We start from the raw sequence: 22,201 nt of genomic DNA on the forward strand, positions 1-22,201 counted from the left end.
CAGCCGCTGTGTGGCAATAACAGTTAGGCCACTGACCTGGTCACTGTGACTGCTCTCCACCTGCGCAGCTCCACAACCAATTGCTGCTCCCTGAGCGCTGTTTTGCTGACCACTGCTGGGTGTTTGCGGCCCTCCTCCAGTCGAAGGTTCCTGCCTGCACCTCATCCCTGATCAGTGGGTGAGCACTCTGCTCTTCTGCCTCTCTACGATTTTTAGTGCCCTTTTTTCTCTCTTTGCTCACTCTGGGTCTTTTGTCTTTTTATTTCCTCTTTTCTATCTCCTCTCTCTGCTCGCTTGATGGCACAGCTGCCCCCTCGGCTCCTTCCTCCTCCAGTGTGTCCTTCTTGCTACCACCTCCCAGCCGACCGCCCTCCCCCCGACCCCTACTTAATGGCGGCCACTGCGAGGCAAGAAGAGCTAGAACACTGACCTAGTCTGTGTTACCGCCTCCCCTGACCCCTAATTAATGGCAGCCGATGGGCGGCCATGGCGCGCCGAAGGCAAGCTCGTCTGCGGTCTGACCGTGACAAGCGCCAGGGACCCTGATCTTCTGACCCACCTCCACTACGGCTCCAGCACCCTCACGCTCTCAACCCCAGACGCTGCAACTTCTGCCAGCTTTCGACACCATGCAACACCTAAGGCCCGTTCTCCTGTCGACACTGCTGCTGCACCTACACTCACAGTCGGACCCCAGCAGCAGCCCCCAGCCTACCAGACATCGCCACTCACAAACCACTCAACTGAAACCTCTGCAGTGTGCGCTCCCTACAATAGAAACTGGGACCTCCTCAACACCCACGCGCATGATCTCACCTTTCTCACAGAAACCTGGACAAACGCCAACTCTGCGCCCAGCATCGCCACCGCCATTCCAGACTAATACAAGATCCTGCTCAAAGACGGCCCCGCCTGCCCAGGAGGAGGCAAAAACAGTTGGACAGAATGCAGAACAATGTCATACATTCATCCCAGTACAGAGATCTGGGCCTAAATACATCGTTTTTTTGCACTCCACACCACCCCAGTTCAGACATGGCCATATGCAAATCAGCCTTGACCCTGTGCCTCATGGGAACAGTCCAGCCCGAACTGCCAAGCCATGTCTTTCCTGGACCGGAATCAAGCATCCTAGGACCGGTTTCTGGCTATCAGCCGTCTTCAGCCAGGATAGCTGGACTCCAGTGGTGTGGAGAGCATGGGACTCACGTCTGAGCATACCCATCCCACTCGGGGTGACAAATACAAAAACAACAATTCCGGTCCAGGAAAAGACATTTGACACCCTGAGTGGGATATGTATGCTCAGACGTGAGTCCCATGCTCTCCACACCACTGGAGTCAAGCTATCCTGGCTGAAGACGGCTGATAGCCAGTAACCGTTCCAAGGATGCTTGATTCGGGTCCAGGAAAGACATGGCTTGGCAGTTCGGGCTTGACTGTTCCTATGAGGCACAGGGTCGAGGGTGAATGTATGACAGTGTTCTGCATTCTGTCCATCAACTGTTGTATTTGCATTTGCTCAGGAGGAGGCATCACCATTGTCAACAAAAACACCCTCCGCATGACAACCACTGGCCCGGACGACACTACGACCCTCATGGAGCACCTCCACTTCCAGATCAAGACCAACCCTAAAACGACTCTCCGCGGAATCCTCTGCTACAGGCCGGACGGACCCTGTGTTCCTTTCACCGACGCCATCGCTGAACTCATCTCACTCCACACCCTCACCTCCACTGACTACATCCTACTCGGAGACCTAAACTTCCACCTGGACAAACACGATGACCCAAACACCACCAACCTTCTTGAGAACCTCACCGACATAGGACTGAAGCAACTGGTTACCAGCCCCACGCAGATTGCAGGACACACACTAGACCCCATCTTCGCGGCATCTCCTACAGCTACACTACGGACCTCCCCTGGACAGACCACCACTGCATCCACTTCTCCTTCAGACAACCCACCGTACACAAGCACGCCCCCCCCACAGAAGCTGCAACAAAGTCACCGAAGACCAGCTCACCTCAGCCCTCATCAACACCGCAACACCCACTACGCCAGACACTAACAATGCGGCACGCATCCTCCACTGCTCAATCGCAAACTGCTCCAACACACTGGCCCCCTTCAAAAAGGCCACAGGACGACACATCAAGAAGGCAAGCTGGTTCACCCCTGCACTCCAAGAACCCAAGCGCTCCTGCCGAAGACTCGAAAAGGCATGGATGAACAACAGAACCCCAGAAACACACACTGCCTAAAGAGCAGCCACCACAGCACACCACCAACTGATCAAATCCACAAACTTCCACAACAGAATCCTCCCCAATGCCCACAACACCAAAGAACTCTTCTCCATCATCAAGGAATTCACTAAACCCAACAATGAAACAACAGACATCCCACCCTCCCAAGATCTCTGCAACAGACTCAGCACCTTTTTTCAACTTTGAGAAACAAGACCTCTGCACCGCTCCAAATTCCATCCCCAGCAACGCCACCAAAAGACCCTGCTCACCTGGAGCCCATTCATGACATAAGACACCTTAAAGACCATGAAGAGCATCCACTCCGGAGCACCCTCAAACCCCTGCCTACCCCACATCTTCCACAGAGCCACCATGGCCATTGCACATGAACTACAGCAGACAATCAACTGCTGCCTCGAAACCGCCACATTCCCCGACAACTGGAAACACGCTGAAGTCAACCCCCTCCTGAAGAACCTTCTGTAGACCCGATGGACCTCAGGAATTCCAGGCCAATCTCCCTGCTTCCGTTCGGAGCCAAGGTCATCGAATGGGCCATTAAAACCCAACTAGCAAACTTCACTGAAGCCAACTAAATCCTGGACATCACCCAATCTGGATTTGCAGAAACCACAGCACTGAAATCGCCCTACTCGCCGCCACAGACTACGACATCCGCTGCCTCCTCGACCAGGGCCAAACAGCAGCCCTCATCCTCCTGGGCATTTTACGCGGTCTCCCACTGCACACTAGCCAACAGACTCCATAACGCCTGTATCCACGGAAAGGCCCTGGACAGGGTATGCTCATTTCTCACAGCCAAAACTCAAGAAGTCAGACTCCCCACCCTACCTCTCGGAACCAACAGAGACCAGATGTGGAGTGACTCCAAGATCCTCCCTCAGCCCCACCCTCTTCAACATCTACATGGCCCCACTCGTAACCATTATTAGAAACCAGGGGCTCAACATCGTCTCATACACCGACAACCAGCTCATCCTCTCCCTCACCAAATAACCCAACATCACCAGGCACAACTTTCGAGAAGGGATGAAAGAAGTCACCACCTGGTTGAAGAAGAGATGCCTGAAACAACTCAGAGAAAACAAAAGTCCTCATCCTTTGCTCCACCCCCTCCACATGGGACAACACCTGGTGGCACCCCACTCACCAATGGACAACGCATTAAACTTCGGCATCATACTTGATTCATCGCTCACGATGAACCACCAGATCAACGCCGTATCCTCAGCCTGCTTCAAAACCCTCCACATGCTCACAAAAACATTCAGATAGATCCCACCCGAATCCAGAAAAATAGCCATACATGCCCTCATCAGTAGCAGGCTGGACTGCAGCAATGTCCTCTACGCCAGAATCAACAAGAAACTACTCCAGACTGTCAGGAACGCTGCAGCCAGACTGATCCTACAGGTGCCCCATCACAATCAAATCGCCCAACACCTCCGTGATCTCCACTGGCTCTCCATCGAAAGAAGAATAACCTTCAAGACCCTCACTCACGCATACAACCCCCTCCACAACATCGGACCAGCATACCTGAACAACCGCCTCTCCTTCCACGCAACCAAGAGACACCTCTAATCAGCTGACCTCTCTGGCCACCATCCCACGCATCTACAAGACCAGAATGGGAGGAAAGTCCTTCTCCTACCTCGCAGCCAAGGCCTGAAACGATCTCCCCCTCCAGCAAGTGCCTACACTGCTCCAGTTCAGGAAGGACCTCAAAACCTGGCTGTTCGGATGACCCAGGCACTCAAAGGAGCCGCCCCACCCACTATTGCGCATTGAGACCCTCACGGGTGAGTAGTTGTGCTTAACAAGTCCCTGATTGATTGACTGTTTGATCTTAGTGACTGGGGGAGAATGTTTGCATTGTTAAGCATTCCGTCCATCATTTGTTCCTTTTGCTTTTGTCACCCTAAAAGGGAAGTCCCTTCTAGTAGCCTTGAAACACCCGGGTACTACCAGTGAAAGTCATAGGCAGAAGATACCAGGCCCAAAGATCAGTAAGTTAGTATATGAAACATTAAAAAGGCATATACATTTGGCTGGGGCATCACCTGAAAAGTCAGTGGAATGCAGCCAAGAATGCCTTCTTAGTGCAATGGAGGAGCCCATGAACCTAGTCACAGAATCTATAGTGTCTAGGCCGAACGGAAGGATCCGATGGGAAGCATCATCCACTATCTAGGGGGTTGACTTCAGCGTGTTTCCAGATGTCAAGGAATGTAGCGGTTTTCGAGGGAGCAGTTGATTGTCTGGCGTAGTTCTGGTGCGATGGCCATGACGGCTCTGTGGAAGATGTGGGGTGGGCAAACTGACGGTTTCCAAAATTAACAGGCATGATAAAGTTGACAACCTTTGTTAAATTCTGGCAGGTCAAAGACCCGGTATTGATAGGCACATGTGAATTTGGAGGCAGAAAGCACTAAAATCAGCAGATTTTCCTCAAAAAACTTCAGTATAAGTGAAAATTATTGTATATGACACATTCTGAACACCCTGTCTGATTGTTATCAGGTGCAATAATTATTGCATCTGACAGGGGCTTCTTATAGCCAGACTCAATGTAGGTAACTGCAGTACAGGAGGGATAAACAACAACGAATTCAGGGCACTGAAAAATCGGAAGCGGCCGAGACAGTGGTTGAACTGTATTCTGAGAAATATCTGTGCATTGTGGTATGGGTGCTTTTCAGTGAATGTCTACCCTAATGGTATCTAGGCTCAGATTTGGAGGGGTGCGTGATGTGTTTATGGACTTCCGGAACAGCAGATAATTCTGTGTGCAGAAAAGCAAGTGTGATCTAATTTCAAGCTACTCTTGCCCTGTACCCTAACCTCTAAAAACACTTAAAACAAGTAATATCAATTTGTCAAAAAATTCATAATGTATGTTCCTATTTTCAGCCTTTCCTCATGTTGTTAAACTGTTAATGTGAATACCAATTACTTTTAATGTCCTTTTATGGCTTCAGCAGAAAACTATGAAGACATGCTATCTATTTTGTTATTTGTTAAAGCTACTATTTTCTTCCGCACTGTTTTTTAAGCATTGGAAACACGTGAGGTACCTAATAAATGACCTTCCCTCCCGGTTCTCCAATTTTAGAATTTGCACTTAAGTCACACACTATTATTTTCACTCACACTTGTTTACGCACTGCTTTGCAGTTATCAGTCCATGGTTACCTTCCTGAAAACAATCTAAACACTGGGGCACCCACTTTATACATCATAAGTGGCTGCAAGAATACTCTCCTTGGTGTGAGGAGGCCCAGATGATGACAAGGGCGGTACCGGACGTTAACTGATGGGTACTTTTCAAAACATGGGAGTATCCGATTGTACTTAAGTCACGTTTTGTTAAATTGTACAATTTAATTTAGATAGAGCTACACCACAGACACTGTCTCATGGATTATGTTGTCTAGACCCACAGTTACTCTTTGTTGTTCATACTGTCTTTCTTTGGGGGACGTATCTGTGTTTGGTCGTTAAATTATTTCCCCTGGGACCCACCTATTGACCTGTTGTTGTTATGCTCTCTGAGATGTATCAGTGGACCCCAGTTAGACTCCATTAGTGGTGGGTGCATCTGCTACACTACCTTCCGTTCGAAATGTCACTCATTTCATGTACGAACAGAAGAAATTTAGGGAGTTTACAGATCTTTCTAAAAATATGTTTCCTTGTTATTGTGTCTTTTAGACAGAGTAGTCGATGTAAATTATCATTGAGTTAATAAATTCATGAAGTGTATTCCCTTTCACACACAGAGGCATTAATTTCCTTCATAAATCAACTCCATGTCCAAAACAGTGTTGGAAAGAAAGAACTACCAGAATTGTTTTTTTGTGTTTCTTTTTTTTTTAATCAGAGTTTGGGACACATTTCGAAGGTTTGAGAGAGTGGAATCTAATGCGACGTGGTGATGCTAATGGCTCCATTTTCGTCATCAATCTTTAAAGCTTTGTCAACCCAAATCTCAATCTTGGACTAACGCCTCCAAAGCTGGTTTTCAAAGACAAGTAACAATTGTTGTCGTTTCTAGAGTTATATAAGGTTTAAGAGGGCAGTCAACGTGAGGGGTAGTGGGTGACAATAAAACACAACTCAATAAGCAAAATTGAAGATCAAGAGTCAAACCGCAACAATATATTTTTTTGCATGCAAATAGTCAGCATATAAATGAGAATTGAAGTTCAACAAGGGAAAGCTTACTCTTTAACCAGAATCTTCATCTTTGAAAAACAAGTGTTAAATAAATTACTAACCTTTTTGTTGCCGGCGAAGATCAAGCAGAACTGATGAACGGAACCACCATTTTTGGTAAGTTTCTTAAGTGTCCTCGGGGAAGGAAGGGCCCAGCCGTTCTTGGAGTTCTCATTTTCCGTGCAGTTCAGAGTAGTGTCAGAGGTAAAGCAGTGGGTTTTTGCCTCCTGCATGAGGCTGCCTTCACTGTGTGTTCTGCGTCGGAGAGAGCTTTGGACAGTCAGTGTGTTGGACTTCAAACACCCAGATGTTTCAAACATGCTGGAACGCTTTGGGCCGTTTCTTTCCAAGTAATTCTCACTATCCTCATCGTCGTCATCTTCTTCCTCACCCTCTTCTTCCTCGTCTTCATCATCTTCATCCTCTGGGTCGTCTTCCTCATCGTTGTCTTCATCAGTGACACCAGCTTTCTCATCCCATAGCACTTCAGTGCTCTGGGTGAAGCTTGTATCCAAGCGCAGCTCAGGAATGACAAACGCCGCCCGACCTCTGTCCAGAGAGCAGATCCTTGGTTCCTCGCAGGCCTTTTCAGATACCACCTTCACTTCAGGGAGACTATTTCGGACATCCTGCAAGTCCACTTCTGGCAAGCCATCAGTTATTACTCCACGGCAATTGGCCATGTCATTTAATGCATCTGAGGGAATCTCACTCTGACCTTGAAACTCTGCCTCAAACATCTAGGGATAAAAGATAGACATGTTTACTATCATAAGATTACTAAATGCCACGCTCAATAATCAAATGAAATTCTATTTCAAAGGGTAATGAAAACTGAGAAAACATTTCATTTATTGGTTTATACATTAACTACGTACAGATTACAATAGAACATGACTTACACAGTACCAAGAAAATATTCCTTCCATATTTATGTTGACTTAGGTTCAAAAGTGTACATTTGGTACCATTACCTGCTTGTTAAAATGTATTAAACGGTTTATGCAGTCTGACTTGCTGGACCAAATGTGCGCAAAAATGTGGAGTTAGCTTCACACTCCTATTTGCACAGAGTATAATAGATACATATGTCGAAAGGGCACACACTCATGACCCAAAGGGCATTGGTGGCATCAATTCTAAAACCCCTAAAAGTTGTTCTGTCAGGATCAGAGTCCAAATATATTAAACAGTCTATTCTGAAGGTACCACAGACTAGCTTACATTACCCACAATTCAGGAGTGGTTTGGGATAGCAGACGTACTTGTTGGTGTGGTCATGAAACAGATTTGTAAAATGTACAAAAGCAAGCCAAAACATAGACAGTACCACAGACCAGTTAACTTACAGCAGATCGCTTCAATATTTTCTTTAAAATAAATGGCTGGAAAGAAAAGAGGCAACACTTCTGAGGGCATAAAACCACACCAAATACAAGAAGAGTCGGAGCACTGGCCCAACAAGTCAATTCTTATTTCAGGTGCAGAATTTTAACTGTTTTTTCTACCTCAACTAAATACTTTCCTTCAGTGCATAGTATCTAAGCTTCTACGGGTTAGACATCTCTTGTAACCAAACAGGTGACCCATACTATAAAACTGGAATCATCTCATTGTTGTAAGCTATGATGATGGTTGAAGCAAAATAACAGCCATAAGCAGTGAAGTCAACTCGCAGCCTGCTGCCCGGTGTCTCAGTTGTCTAAGGGGTACATGACTAGGTAGAGGCAATGCCAGAATAGAAGTAGTCGTACGTGGTTCTACATACATAAATAAATCAAAGCAGTATCATATAGTACAATAAGCTCAATACCCACTCTTTACCCCTGAGAACCCGAGCACCTGTGCAACCACAGGCAGAGAGACCAACTTGAACATGATTATTCCTGGCTATTCAAACCTTAAAGTGAGACTGAGTAGAACATCATTATTTGTACAATAGTCTTTACAATTTAGCATTAATCGGTTGTTGCCTATTAAGAAACTGCAAAGTATGTAGCTGTGACCTTTTATTATTATGTCTTTCGTCTGCAAGGATTTGTCCTCTGCTCCCAGGTGACCACTGCTTAGAATCTGCTTGCTAAATCTACTGACAATTGAATAATTGTACAGTTCAATTTGAAACACTGACATCTCGCCAAAACGAACTTTACTGTTGAGAAAGAGCTCCTGGAGGTTTGTCAGTTTAGAGACTGCCACGGTAGGAGATCGACTTCTTGGCTTCTAAACATTGTGGGGAAACTAGAAGTGTCTCCATGAGCAGGTCAGGCGTTACAGCCCGAGTGAAGTGATTAGTGGGTCACTTTATTCAACAACTATGAGAGAGCATCTTCAAGAGACAAGACATTTTAGAACTGGACGATGCATTCAAATTTAGAAATATAAAGGAAATAGGGCCTAAATACATTATGTATCTAAAAAGAAGCTGGGTTAAACATACCCTACTCTAATTGTGTTTGGTTACTTCTCTGTAGTGTTCGATTTAGACTTTAACTGCAGGAATTTCCTCTCCATTCCTATTGCCTTCTGTCTCCAAAAATGTTTTGATGGGTGGCAGGGAGCTGTGCTGTGGGAGGCTCTGGCAGATCCCTTGTGAGAGCAAGAGTCCCTGAGCAGGTCAACCTCTTCAATTAAGTCCAAGACAGGACCGACAGAATAAAGGGGTGTTCTTAGTATGACACATCAGGAAACATAAGATAATCCTTTATTTGCATGATTAGTTAAAATCATTGCAACTATTTAATTTTTTTTAAAAACCTAGTTAAACAGATAGGGAATTGGATTATCTGATTTTACGTGCACTTTAGTTCAAATATAAATTCAAAATGAGGTTGATAAAATTTTCAGAGTAACATCATTAGTGTATACTGGTTCCAAGTCCCTGACTGGAGGGAGATCAGATGCCAGTTCTGTGTGCAAAGTCGCAGATACGGATAGAAATAAAGTGCAAGTTCTGTGTTCCGGGGATCGCAAATTGAGGGGTTTCCAGTGCAATTGAGACCCAGAGATTGAAACAGTTTTTTTTGGTTTATGGCTTGGTTGGGTCCAAGTCCCTGGCTGGGGGGGGGGGGGGGTTGATAAAGTGCAGATTCTATGTGCCAAATAGAATAAAGTGCAAGCTCTGTGTGCAAAAATCGCAGATAGAGGAATTTTCAGTGTGATTTAAACCTGTAGACATCGACTGATAAGTTATTAGAGACCTTGTCCGCCCAAGATCGCTTTTGAGGTCATTCAATTCGGAGAATCCGAAGAGGGCATAGTTCTTTTGTGCGCGCCGCATTAGGGCTTCCAGGGGTCTTCTAGTGCCACTAGAGATCGACAGTTGCCATTAAAACTCAGCTGTTGCATTTTTTATGATTGCCTCTTCCGTGCAAGATCACTTAAAGGATTGTCTGATTAGGTCATTTAAGCAACCATTTGTTGACTAGTTTATCTTTTATTTCTTGTGTCCACAGCGGTTAGAAATTACACCAAGCTGCAGGTCAATTGGACGTCCTCGCCGGAGAAGCTTGCTGCAGGTCCGTATGTTTTTTCTTACTGAAGAGTGGTCTGAGTGGTCTGGCATTCCCATTGAAGTTCCCTACAGATGGTCAAGAGGTGCAGAAGATCCTCCTCCCATGCCCCGCACATCAGGAACGAACATTTTTATCTGTATACAAACCGTGCCTTCCTCCAGGCCATATGAGGATTTGACACAAAATTAAGCATGAGAACTGAAAAGCTGGTGAAGAATTTATACATGAGATGTCTTGAGATTACTGTTAAACAAAGACATATACAATTTTCTATGGGTTTGCTATGAGAATTCGCTAAGACCATTGTTCTTATACAATTTCATTATGGTTTTTTTCAATCTGTACACCCTATTGCCACTCATATGCGTTTGGGATTTGTGTTCTTTTTCTTGCTTCTGAAACTAGTATTTTTTCACTATGTTAACTTTAATATTTTTCGGAGACTTTTTTTAAGATTGTGATTCAAATGTAGTGTTAAAAACAAATAAGCAAACTATTTACAGTGGGTTACTCGCTTAGGTTACTTATTATATTTTACCTTCCTGGCATACCTTCAACAAGGTATGAACATATGCAATTGAACTGGATGACTTCCCTGACACAATGTGGGGGTGGTAGTCACATAATGCTGTTTTTAACCCAACAGTGATCAGATTTCCCCTTTTGGCAGGACAGTTCAATGACCCGCTTGGAAAATAAAGTTCCTACTGGCCCTCTATGCTACGGTTAAAGGTCTTGCACCTTAAGGATAGTCGCAGGGTCTGCTCTACACCGGTCAGGACTGCTTCGAACAGTACGTCCTCTAGAGGTCTGGGGAAGGTGTGATTTATTTCAAGTAACATATGTTAGGCTGTTCTATAAAAGACAAGAGGTGGTCCCATAACAGAACAATGTGCAATACACTCTTCCCAAAATGTAAAGCTTTCTTTACACCCACGTAATTGATTATCAGCACATGCTGGACTACCGACCAATGCTTACTATGTTTTACCAAACCGTTTACACAGCATAAAGTTACAAATATTAGGATGCAATGCACAAGGAGCAGGCTGCAGACTGAAAAAGCTTCGTATGAAAACAGACTCTGTTCTTACCCTCTGGTGCAACTGGCACCGCCGGATACTCCAACGAAACAGCCACGTGCGCTTCCCCACCGCGACTTCTAGGTACTAGAGTCTAGACCGTCAGGGCTACTTGCGCTATCACTGGATCACACCAAAGCCTCCCCTTGCTTAAAGTTGGAAACAAACATTACAGAAACCAGAAACTCGAGTTCTGCAGGCGCGGGACCTCGGAATCGCTTTGAAATGCGACAGACAATATTGACTTTTGAGGCAGTCGTCCCTTTGTACGCCTGAAGCAGCAGGTGCGTGGCGCGCGCGGCCTCTTCTGTGAGGCAAAGAAACGCAGCATACTGTGTACTTAATCACCGGGGTTCAGACGGGGTCAAGTTAAAATGCCAGACGAATTATAGTTCTGGTGGCAGCAGCTACGTCTCAATTAAAGGGGAACATTTGAAGAGGATGATAAAAGGACAGTCTTTGCGCAATACATTCTTAATTTATGTTTGCAACCAAGAGCAGATCAGCGTTAGCGTTCCACAGCATCACTTTATTTTATGGCGCCAGTCGGCAACGAAGGTGTAGGGTTTACACAAAAACAAACTGGAGACGGATGGCTCGGGTCAGAGTGAAGCAAAAATTGTCAAGAATAGAGAACATCTATTTAAGAGATTATTGTAGCTCAGGCCTCCTTTAGAGAGTGGTTAGTCTGTAATGGCACTGACAGGTAAGGACATTTCATCATTTCACAGAAATTGGATGGTCAAACTGCGGCGCATTCAGCCATTCCTAGCTGAATTTCTGTTCCTGGTGTCTTCTTAGTAGAATGAATTCTGTTTCCCCGCATTGAGGCTGAGGAAATTCAAATCCACCACATATAGTAATTGATTCAGATTAGCAGGGAAACTGACCTGGGGAGGCTGTTTCAAGGTGGTTCTGGGAATCAGCACACTGCTAGCTATAAAAACCCACCTCATACTTGAGAGTTTTTAACAGCTCCATAAACAAATTGAACGAGCATAATGAACCCTGCGGGGCTACACGTGATGGGGTTGTGTTAAAGGTGGCTATACCGATTCTGACCAGGAACAGGAGAACCATGTCAGTACTTTTCCAATGAAGCACTTGCAGGTCTCAAGTGTCTAGACTCTTCTAGACCATGGCGGTCAAAAGTTGAAAAGACTAGTGATGCGCCGAAGATGATGAGGAGACACGTGACACTGTTGCCCATTATGCCATGAACGTGACTGGGCTTTTTAAAGGTTGAAATTCCAGTGCTGACTGCCTTATAGCAGGATTGGTTTTGGCAGGGAGATAGTTCTTGGTGGAATGTGATGTCAGCTGCTGTGCCAGGCCTTTCTCAAGAGCTTTGTTGGCGATTGGTCTGTAGATTGAGAGAAAGCTGTGACATGCCAATGTATGTTTTTCAATAGGGCAGTGCTTTGGGTTGTCTGACAAAACCTTTTTGGGAAGCATTTGTAAGTTTTCATCTTGTTAAAGAGATTAATGCTATTTCAATGTCCGTTGCTTAATATTGGCATATAAATAAATAATAAATACTGAAGAAAGTAGAATTCCACATGGGAGCGTCAGGATTGCTTCATGCTTAAATACCATTACAGATTAAACATTCCTTTGGAATGCATTTAACCAGATATATTTTTTGAAGATCTACTATGACACAAAAGTGTACTTTTTTGTCTAAAAGTTGAAAAAGGATTGTAGGTATAGCATAGAGTCAAAACAAATTTACATGTACACAATATAACCCTTATATATCAAAATGTTGTATATTTATAAATGAATAAGATCAGCAGAGTACAATGAGGGCAACAGTTGGCAAAGGAATGGATTGTATATCTTATTTTATTTACCAAACAATCTGTTATCTTTTGAATTATTTTAGTAAAAACGTCATATTTATTAAAATTCAATACATAAAACAATTTGTGTTATAAGAAGAAAAACTGTTGACGCGGCGTTTCGGTAAAAAAGATAGTCACCTTCTTCAGGACAATAGTTTCCTGTTAAAAACAATCTAAATCAAAAAATATAAAACATTCATTATAGAAAAGACTAAACTGAACCATTTAGTTCACAACATCCTTTTCCTACTTGTTTTTAATTAAAAAAGCCATCTGCCCCTGTACATATAACTGTACCCTATATGTCTGCTCAATCTTAAGTCTTCAATTTATTACGTATTTCACATGACATTTTTAATTCAAAAAAAGGAGATTAGTGGGTCTTCAATGCACCTCCAACTGTTGCCCTCATTGTACTCTGCTGATCTTATTCATTTAGAAATATACAACATTTTGATATATAAGGGTTATATTGTGTACATGTAAATTTGTTAATTTGTTTTGACTCTATGCAATACCTAACATACCGGTTATCAATATAGCAGCTTTAGAATAGATGACCGTTTGAGATTGTTTCCTTATAAAACAAGGAAAAGGGACTCTTGTTTTTGTTGAATACAAACCCATTCCCTTTTCCTAAAAAAAGGGTTTCTCCCAATACTTTTTGATCCGAAAAAGGATTGTAGCACTTTTCACATGAGGATCATTTGAAAATAGAATATTGACAAACTGTCTTCACTTCAAACTCTGAGATTATTTGGGTTCCATACCTTATGGAAACTTATTTTTGCATCCTCTCCCTACCCGGGTTGCAGTTAATTAACGAAACAGTATTAAATTAAGTGTGCAAGAAGCAAAGTTGGATCCTGGGTCTCTCTTATGTTGTTTCTTGTCCCACTCCTCAACTAGGATGAAGGATGTTAATAGGGGGTGGCATTAGGCTGCTGTTAGGCTCTCTTTTCAAAATTTCAAATTAATATATTGGGCCAGCATCAGTAGTGTAGTAAGAATCCACGGGCTGGGTGCAAGGAAGAAAAATGGCAATTTTCACTGTTACTAGGGTAATAGACGGAAGCAATTACCAGAGTTTTCTGGGCACAGGTGCACTGCACCTAGGGTAGCTACACCACTGGTGAGTGTTTGAGTTTGGAAATAGTATTTATTCCGCTATCTTCATGAGTCCACATCCCACTGAGCTCAGTGCTCAAAGGAATCTACCAGCCAAGCTAAATCAGTATATGTAGCAAATGTTGTGAGAAGGAAACATTACAGATCGTTTATATATTTTATGGAGAACATTTAAAATGTGGAGAAATAGCTTAGGAAACCGGATGGGACAAAGACAGAGGGGTTATGTATACAGCAGTATGGGGAGCAACGGGGATAAAGGGATTGTTTACAAGGGGGGGAGGCTAGTGGAGGGAGTGACTCTAATTGTAGGTGCATAGTAGGTTGTCAGAATCTGTGGCAGAGTGCATGGAAGAATGCAGATTTTAAGGAATTTGACTTTTAGCGACTGGAATAAATTAAGTCTTATGTGGGTCCATAGGTGTAGTGTAAGATATACTCTGAAGCTATATCACATGTATCGATTTGTATATTGGGTCCTCATTCTATTATATCTTCTTTTCCAGAAAAAAATAGCTCTACAATCTTTTAGGCCAAAGTGAGTAACTATAAACACCTTTTGAGCAACACTTGATGCTAGTGGGTTTAGTGTATTCCAAAGCACTAAAATGTAGGCAGCTAAAAGAAATAATGCTATAGAGATTGCCCAAAAGTCACCAGATCTGGTCCACTGAAGAAAAAGGATTGAAACTCTGCCACCTAGTCCCACAGCTATGAGCCACAAGACCACATTATCCACCCAGAGAGAGTTTGAGTCAATGCCATGAATATCTGTTCATATTGCATGATAGGCAAAACGAATGCGTCATCATTGAGTTGTACTTCAGAATGACTCTCTGAGATCAGCCTTCTATCTAATACCAGGCACCACAATAGCACAAATGGCCAATGCATGTGAAAAACTCGTCTACGCCAAATACGAGACGGAAGGAAATGAACATGCTCCTCTGAAAATGAGCTGTGTGATAAGATTACATTTAATCTTCCTTCAAACTCAATCAGGAGATCTGGTGCTTTTAAGGCATGCACAGGATGTGAATGGAAGGGCAGCTGCTAATGATCCGAGGCAATTTATTTCCCTTTTGGAACATCTGAAGTCATGAACATAAGCACCATTTATATGTGAAATTGCTCCAAGAGACATCACCACGTCACAAGCTACGCACTTAAGATGTGCTGCGAGTTGGCCCGTTTCAGTATTTTACGACAGACTTAAGACTACACAGGGAACTCTCAGAGTTTTAACCCAAGTCTGAGGCACTAAAGTACAGGCTCCCGTAAGGGGGTCATTTTATCAGGGGCACAAATTTACAGTTGGCATATACATTTTACACCGCAATCCTGCTGTAGTTTTTTCTGTTCAGCTCTGTAGAACGGATAACTAGTTGCTTCAGCAGACCACATGCATCATGCGAACTGTCGGATCGTATTGTAGATTAACCTTTGCAGGTGAGTTTCAGCAGTCTGAAGGATATTTGGGCTCACTTTGAGACCTACCTTGCACTGCGGCCTGACCACCAAGTACATACAGAACATTGATCCGGTAGACCACCCTTGGAAGGCTGCTCCACCCCCAGGGCACTTTACTAGGGAATCCCACTAACTTTGGTATGTCCATTTGCCGAACTTGGCCCTGCTTGCTTAGCACTGAATTCTATCCCTCAGCTGCGATACACTTCAGTTGTCACTCGTCACACTCTTGGTAACATGTACAAGCACTAGTAATGACATACTGTTACACACAGAGAGATGCAATTGTCATATGTTTGTGTTTATGTTAAAAGGTAACAGTGCCCTTTGGTTTGGTTTATCCTTCAAAAGTTTTTATTAGCTTCAGAAATTGTACTGCAGCTTAAAAGCACCACTGATTTTACAGAACGTTAATTAAAACATTTAGTGTTTATAGCCATAACATTTATTTTACTTTACATTCCTTTTTGTGGTCAGCATGAACTTTAAATGTTTTACAGTCTGAGCAGATTGTAGGTGCAGTTAAAGTAAGATTCCACAAAATGGACCTCTACCTTAGCATGATGGATACGGAGTATGCCTCGGAACCTAATTAGTTCTCAGTACATGGCATGACGTGGCTTTATGGTAAATAACACAAACCAAAGTACACAATTGGGGCATTGTTACAAAGATTCTGCTTAGTGAACAGTGATCAGCAAAACAAATGTAGATCAGATGGGCTACATCAGCGGTTCTCAACCTTTTGATTCATGTGGACCCCTACTGTTTCTTTATTAGAATCCAGGGACCCCCACTGAGTCACATTTCTATAATCTCGACTTCCAAAAAGACACAAAAATACAAAAACAAGTATGCATCAAACAAATGTTCAAATATTGAAATAGTTTGTGTCATTCACAATTAAACATAGAAAAAGTTGTCCAATTTTCAATTTTGCTGCTGTATTTGTACGTTCTCTCTCTATTCATTTTAATATTTCATTTTGTAAAACTGTTGCGGACCCCTTAAGTAGGACTTGCAGACCCCCGGGGATCCTAGGACCAAAGGCTGAGAACCACTGGGTTACGTGGTATAGCTTATAATTAAACTTATTTTTATTGCAATTTTCCAAAAGTGCGTACATCAATACACTGCACATACAATACGAAGCATATGGACTAATCATTGAACGGGAAAAGAAAATATCATGTGTAGCAGCAATAGTTCCCTAATAATCAACATCAGAACAGCAATACAGGCTCATACAATAAAGACAGTTTGATAAGTCTGATCCCCAGGACCAGCCGGCTAACCCAACAATCGTGTTACCAGGAAGAAGAGTTCAGTCAGTGAGTTCAGGATGGAGCAACAAATAAGAATGGAGTGGTTGCCAGATATTTTTGGGGCGGGAAGCGAGAGGCAACAAAGAAGCTTACACATCACTAGTGGTGTCACGATATATTAAATCCCTCAACCAGGACTTCACCAGAGGCAGCGCAGTACCCCCCACCCCACAGTGTAGGGAAACTTGCCTCTTGGCTGGCATTAATGTAATTGCGGTAAGCGCTTAATCCCTGGGCTCAAAGGGAGTACATACCCCAGCAATGCCAGTAAGGGAGTATGAGAGAGTGTAGTCTCGACCATTTGTTCCAAATGTCCAAATACCGCCTCCCAGAACGCAAGACCAGCAGAGCAGTTCCATTCCAAGTGAATGAAACCAGCATGCGCCATCGTACATCTCTGACCATTATCTGGCCTTGTGTGGTCCATTTTTGCTAGTAACACAGCAGTAACAGATTCTATGCAGATACTTAAAATGTAGGCCCACATCTTGTCTGATATGGGATGCCCAGGTCTCCCTCCCAGGCCGCACATGCCCTACCACCCATCATTGGTCAAAGTGCTTGCGCTTGGCGGTACATGCTGGAGACCAGGTGTGCGCTAACCGGTGTGGTAAGGATTGTTGAGTGGGAGGAACTCAGGGGGCTCCTCTGTCTCAGGTCTCGGTGACTAGTGACATTTGCGTTCTGTGCACCAGAAAGCAGTCTAACTGTTAAGTCAGTCACTGTACGCAAGTGGCTGTCTCTAAACATACCTCCTATGGTTTTCATCTGACGAGTGAGTGCATATTGCGTTAATTCTTCAATTGTGGGTGATATCCAGGGATTATTCAGCACCGGCAAATGTGGGGAATACAGATGGTCTGCCTTTAGGTACCTGCACAGGCGTCCCCAAGCCCAGCTTGTGGTTTGCAGCGTATGGATCTCAGCTGGTGTTCTCCTCAGCCCAAGTGGGCAGATAGTAGAGAAGGGGTAGGGACGGGCCTGAGTGTGCTCAGATTTCAGGAACTGTAAGCGCGTATCTAGGTGGTACCTAAGTAGGCGTAGTGCGCCTGTGCCACTAGATAGTACAGATGGAAGTCTAGTATTCCAAACTCTCCTCTTTCAAAGGGCCGAGTGAGTGTTTGCCAGCCCACCCGCGCTTGTCCCCCTGCCCAGATCAGCTGTGTTAACATCCCCTGGAAACTGTTAAAAAAGGAGACTGATTGGGATTGGGATGTTTAAAAACGAATATAAAAGCCTGGGTAATACAACCATCTTAATGATCGCGATGCGGCCAGCCACCGACAATGGGAGCGTACCCCAGCGATCCATCTACCCACAGAGACGGTCAATGGCCGGTCCATAATTAAGCCTTATAACTTCTGAGGCTGTGCAGTGTATAATTACCCCAAGGTATCTTGGGGGTCATTGCACCAACGCAGCAGGAAATCCAGCATAAATGGTTTGGTAGCATCTGTTAGAGGGAATATTTCAGATTTGTTCCAATTGATGACCAGGCCAGAAAAAACGCCAAAATGCACCACCTCTCGCATAATCGGAGGGAGATTGAAAGCTGGTTCTCGAACAAATAAAAGAACATCGTCCGCATGTAAGGAGCCAGAAGGGGACCCTGATGAAACCCTATGCCTCGCTGAAGGTGCCGTTCTTGAAGATGCTGCACCAGTGGGCCCATCGCTATAACAGCAGAGGCGACAACGGACAGCCCTACCTGGTGCCTCGCGGCAATGCAAATTTATTAGACAACACCCCATTTTATATGAAGCTGCACAAGCAGGTTGATATACAGAAGGGAGACTAAGGAGCGGAAATCTTGGGGAAACCAAAGTTTACTGAGCGCCGACGGTAAAAAATCCCACTCTAGGAAATCAAATGCTTTTACCACATTTAATAATATTGCTGCAGCATGGAGCGCACGGTTGACTTGGTTGATGACCGTGAACAGTGTACATAAGTTTACCAAAGTCGATCAATTCGGCATAAAGCCCGACTAGAAGAAGGAAATGATCTGACTGATTAAAAGTGATATACGCGTAGCCAATCCCTTCGCCAATATTTTGTAATCCTGGATTAAAAGTGACAGCGGCCTATATGAGGTGCATCTGTCAGGCAGCTTGCCCGTTAAGGAGCAACGTTAATATCGCTTTGCGCATGGTGGGGGGCAGATCTCCTGACTCCAATGCCTCTGCATAAACCTCCAGGCGATGAGGGACGAATTGCACTTTATACGTTTTGTAGAACACGCCAGTGAGGCGGTCTGTGCTGGGAGCTCGAGAACCATCCAGACTGTCAATAGCCTCAATAATCTTATCCACCTCAAAGGGCGAAGCAAGAAACTGCTGCTGTCCCTTTTCCATCCACATCATAGCTATTTCATTTAAATAATTCGAAAGGGCTTCGCATGGCGGTGGGGAACACGTAGTGTAGAGACCAGTTTAATAGGACGAAAAGATCGACTGGATAGCAGCACCATCCGTGGCTAAGGTGCCGTCTGTGTCCTGGAGCTGGGTAATATATGTGGCGTGGTGTCTAGGGGGTAAGCGAACGGGCCAAAGTCCGTCCCGGCCTTTCTCCCTCCCCATACATATGAGCGCATGCATATTTCCCCAAATAAGCAATCTCCTGATGTGCCATTTCCTGAAATTCTCACAATAGCTTAGAGTGTTGATGCAACGGCGAGGGGATCACGCCAGTCAATGTCTGAGTATCTAGATCTTGCAGCTCTCGCTCAGTGGTGTCAAGATCCCAGCGAATTATATGAAGCACCCAAGCCTGCTTAGCATTGCAGATGCCCCTGAAATACACCTTAAAGGCATCCCACAGTCTAGCATAGCGAGGCACTGAGCCAGTGTTTATCTGAAAGTACTCTACGATCGTGTCCTGCACTTCACACTTGACAACGGTATCTAATAATGCGTCAATTGGGAAGTGCCAGGCCCAACAGCGGCGTCCAACAGTATGCAAAATCAGTGCCAGTAGCACTGAGGAGTGATCCGATAGGGTGCGTGGTAAATGACCCACTTCCTGCACATTAAGCAGGAGGTCCGGGGTAACATACCATCGGTCTATGCAGAACTAAGTATCATGCGGCGCCAAATGAAATTAATATCCCTGAGTAGTTGAGAGTCGCTGTCGCCAGGCATCCGTCAGAAGGTGTATGGGTATGAGTGCCTCAAGTTCCCTCGTGGAGCAAGGCTTGGTGTTGTACCCAGTGCCTCTGGTGTCTGACCTGGGTTGTAGTGTGAGGTTGAAGTCTCCCCCAAATACGATAGAATTGATTGGTATGCCAGTGATGTGTTTTGAGATGTTAGAAAAAAAAAACGGGTGTCCACTTTAGGAGTGTTCACATTAATAAAAAAAGTATGCGCTGTGCACCTAAGTTTCCCATCACTATTAAGTAGTAGCCCTCAGGGTCCTTAATCACAGTCTGAGTCGTAAAGGGAAGTAACTTACGAATCAAGATACAAACCCCGCGGAAATAGGTGCTATAGATAGCTAAAAATCGGCTACTGCACCATGCAGCAGCAAAACGGTTGTCTACCTTCGGAGCATAATGAGTCGCCTGCAGTAATGAAACCTGTATCTTGTGTCATGTGAGATGGGAAAGCACCTGCCGTCCCTTATGGGGGTTCGACAGGCCTCTAACATACCACGTAACACATGTCAGCTTAAGCCCTCCCGACCCCCCTACGATTGGTGCAGCAGTATGTTGTCCAGCTTGCCTCTATGGTCATGCTTGAGTAACCAACCGGTAAGAACATTAGTAGCCTGCAAACAAAACAAAATCAAACTCCCTCAACAGTGGTTCCCATCCCCTCTCCCATATCGGATATCCACCCAACCTATAAACCTATATCTAGTGAATCCCAGCACATTTCAAACTTAAGAAAACAATCCCACCCAAATTAGAAGTAGGAGATCTCCTAGGGGAGCAGCATTGCCCCGAGTGGACCACGAAGCATGATATCGATAGACCATAATGTGCATACGGCTACACTCAACAAGAGCCAGGACAATGACTGTATCACCAAATACAAGGAAGAGAAAAGCATCACATTACATCACATCGTCCCTCAAGTGTTTGTGATAACATGCCCAGATGATCGTCTCTCTTTATGTCAGAGAGATGCCTCCTTAACAGCCACGCATTTTTAGACCATGAAGTGTTAATTCCCTGGGGAGGCGCCCCTGCCCGGTCTGTGGCATTTCCAATAGTCTGCTGCCTCCACCGGCATATAAAAATAATAGTTTTACCATTGATCTGAGCACGTAGGCGCACCGGGAAAAGCATGGGTAGCATATATTCTTATTTCTCAGGGTTCGCTTGATGTCTTGGAATTTGCACCGGACCTCCTGTATCATTGGCGTGAAGTCTGGGTAGAGTGACAGTGCCATCCCCTGATACTGCAAATTTTTCACCTCTCTGGCTTTACGCAGGGCAACATCCCAGTCATAATAGTTAAGTAAACGCAAAATAATAAGACAGGGAGGTGCGCCGGGAGCCGATCTTAGGGCCAGGAATCTATGAGCCTGCTCCACCGCAAAAGTATTGGACAGTAGCCGTTCCACGTATGCCTCCATGGGGCCTGTGTTGGTGGTCTTGGCGATCCCAGTGATCCGAAGGTTATTGCTGCGTGACCGCGCCTCAAAGTCCTCCGCCTTGGCCACTGTCATCTTCAGAATGCGCTTCGTACGATCTAGGTGCTTAATCATGGCAGCCAGTGTATACTCGGTGTCAGAGATTCATTTTCCAGCAGCATCTATGCGGGTTCTGTGCTGTTCTAGCAGGCAATTCATAAATTCCATCTGTGCGCCCAGCTCGTCAAAGCGGTTATCTATGGCCTTGAAGCCAGCCCGCAGCTCCGCCATTATGGCAGCAGTGCCTTCCAGTGATCAGTACCTTCCAGTGCTGGGCAGCCAGAATCCGGGGGATCCGCACGCTCTGGAGGATCGTCATGCAGGGCCTCGTCTACGCCCTCCCTCCTGGGGGTCTTAGCGGCCTCAAAGGTAAGCTGTTGTTGTTTGGGGTCCCCCTGACCCATATTGTTAACTAAGTGCCAAGGTGCAGTAAAAATGAGACGATTTTCAAGTAACCAGTGGGTAGAAAATCAAGGTGTGGTGGGGATCCACCAATCAGCCGACTGGCAGCCCAGAGGGTGGTAGCAAATGTTCCCTGCTTACTCCATTGCAGGCAAATTCAGCTGTTCTACATCTGTCTTGGCCGCGGCTCCAGGCACCACACCCCTCTGCTACTTACAGTTCGGGGCATGACAGGATATTGCGGGCATCAGCCTCTCCCTGGAGCACCATAGCCACCAACAAGTGCTCCCAGGGAAAAGGTGC

General features: G+C 44.9%; 1 protein-coding gene across 2 annotated transcripts in view; it reads right to left on the reverse strand.

Annotated features, from left to right (window-relative positions):
* The window catches only part of RGS3 (regulator of G protein signaling 3), a 688,935-nt gene that overhangs the window by 158,756 nt on the left and 507,978 nt on the right, over positions 1–22,201 (reverse strand). For both annotated transcript variants that reach the window (XM_086921262.1, XM_086921263.1), the window contains one exon: positions 6,560–7,237. In XM_086921262.1, coding sequence (XP_086777388.1) covers positions 6,560–7,237 — 678 coding nt within the window. The remainder of the gene's footprint in view (positions 1–6,559; positions 7,238–22,201) is intronic.

This window comes from Lissotriton vulgaris, chromosome 5 (assembly GCF_964263255.1).
Source record: "Lissotriton vulgaris chromosome 5, aLisVul1.2, whole genome shotgun sequence".
Taxonomy (NCBI): domain Eukaryota; kingdom Metazoa; phylum Chordata; class Amphibia; order Caudata; family Salamandridae; genus Lissotriton; species Lissotriton vulgaris.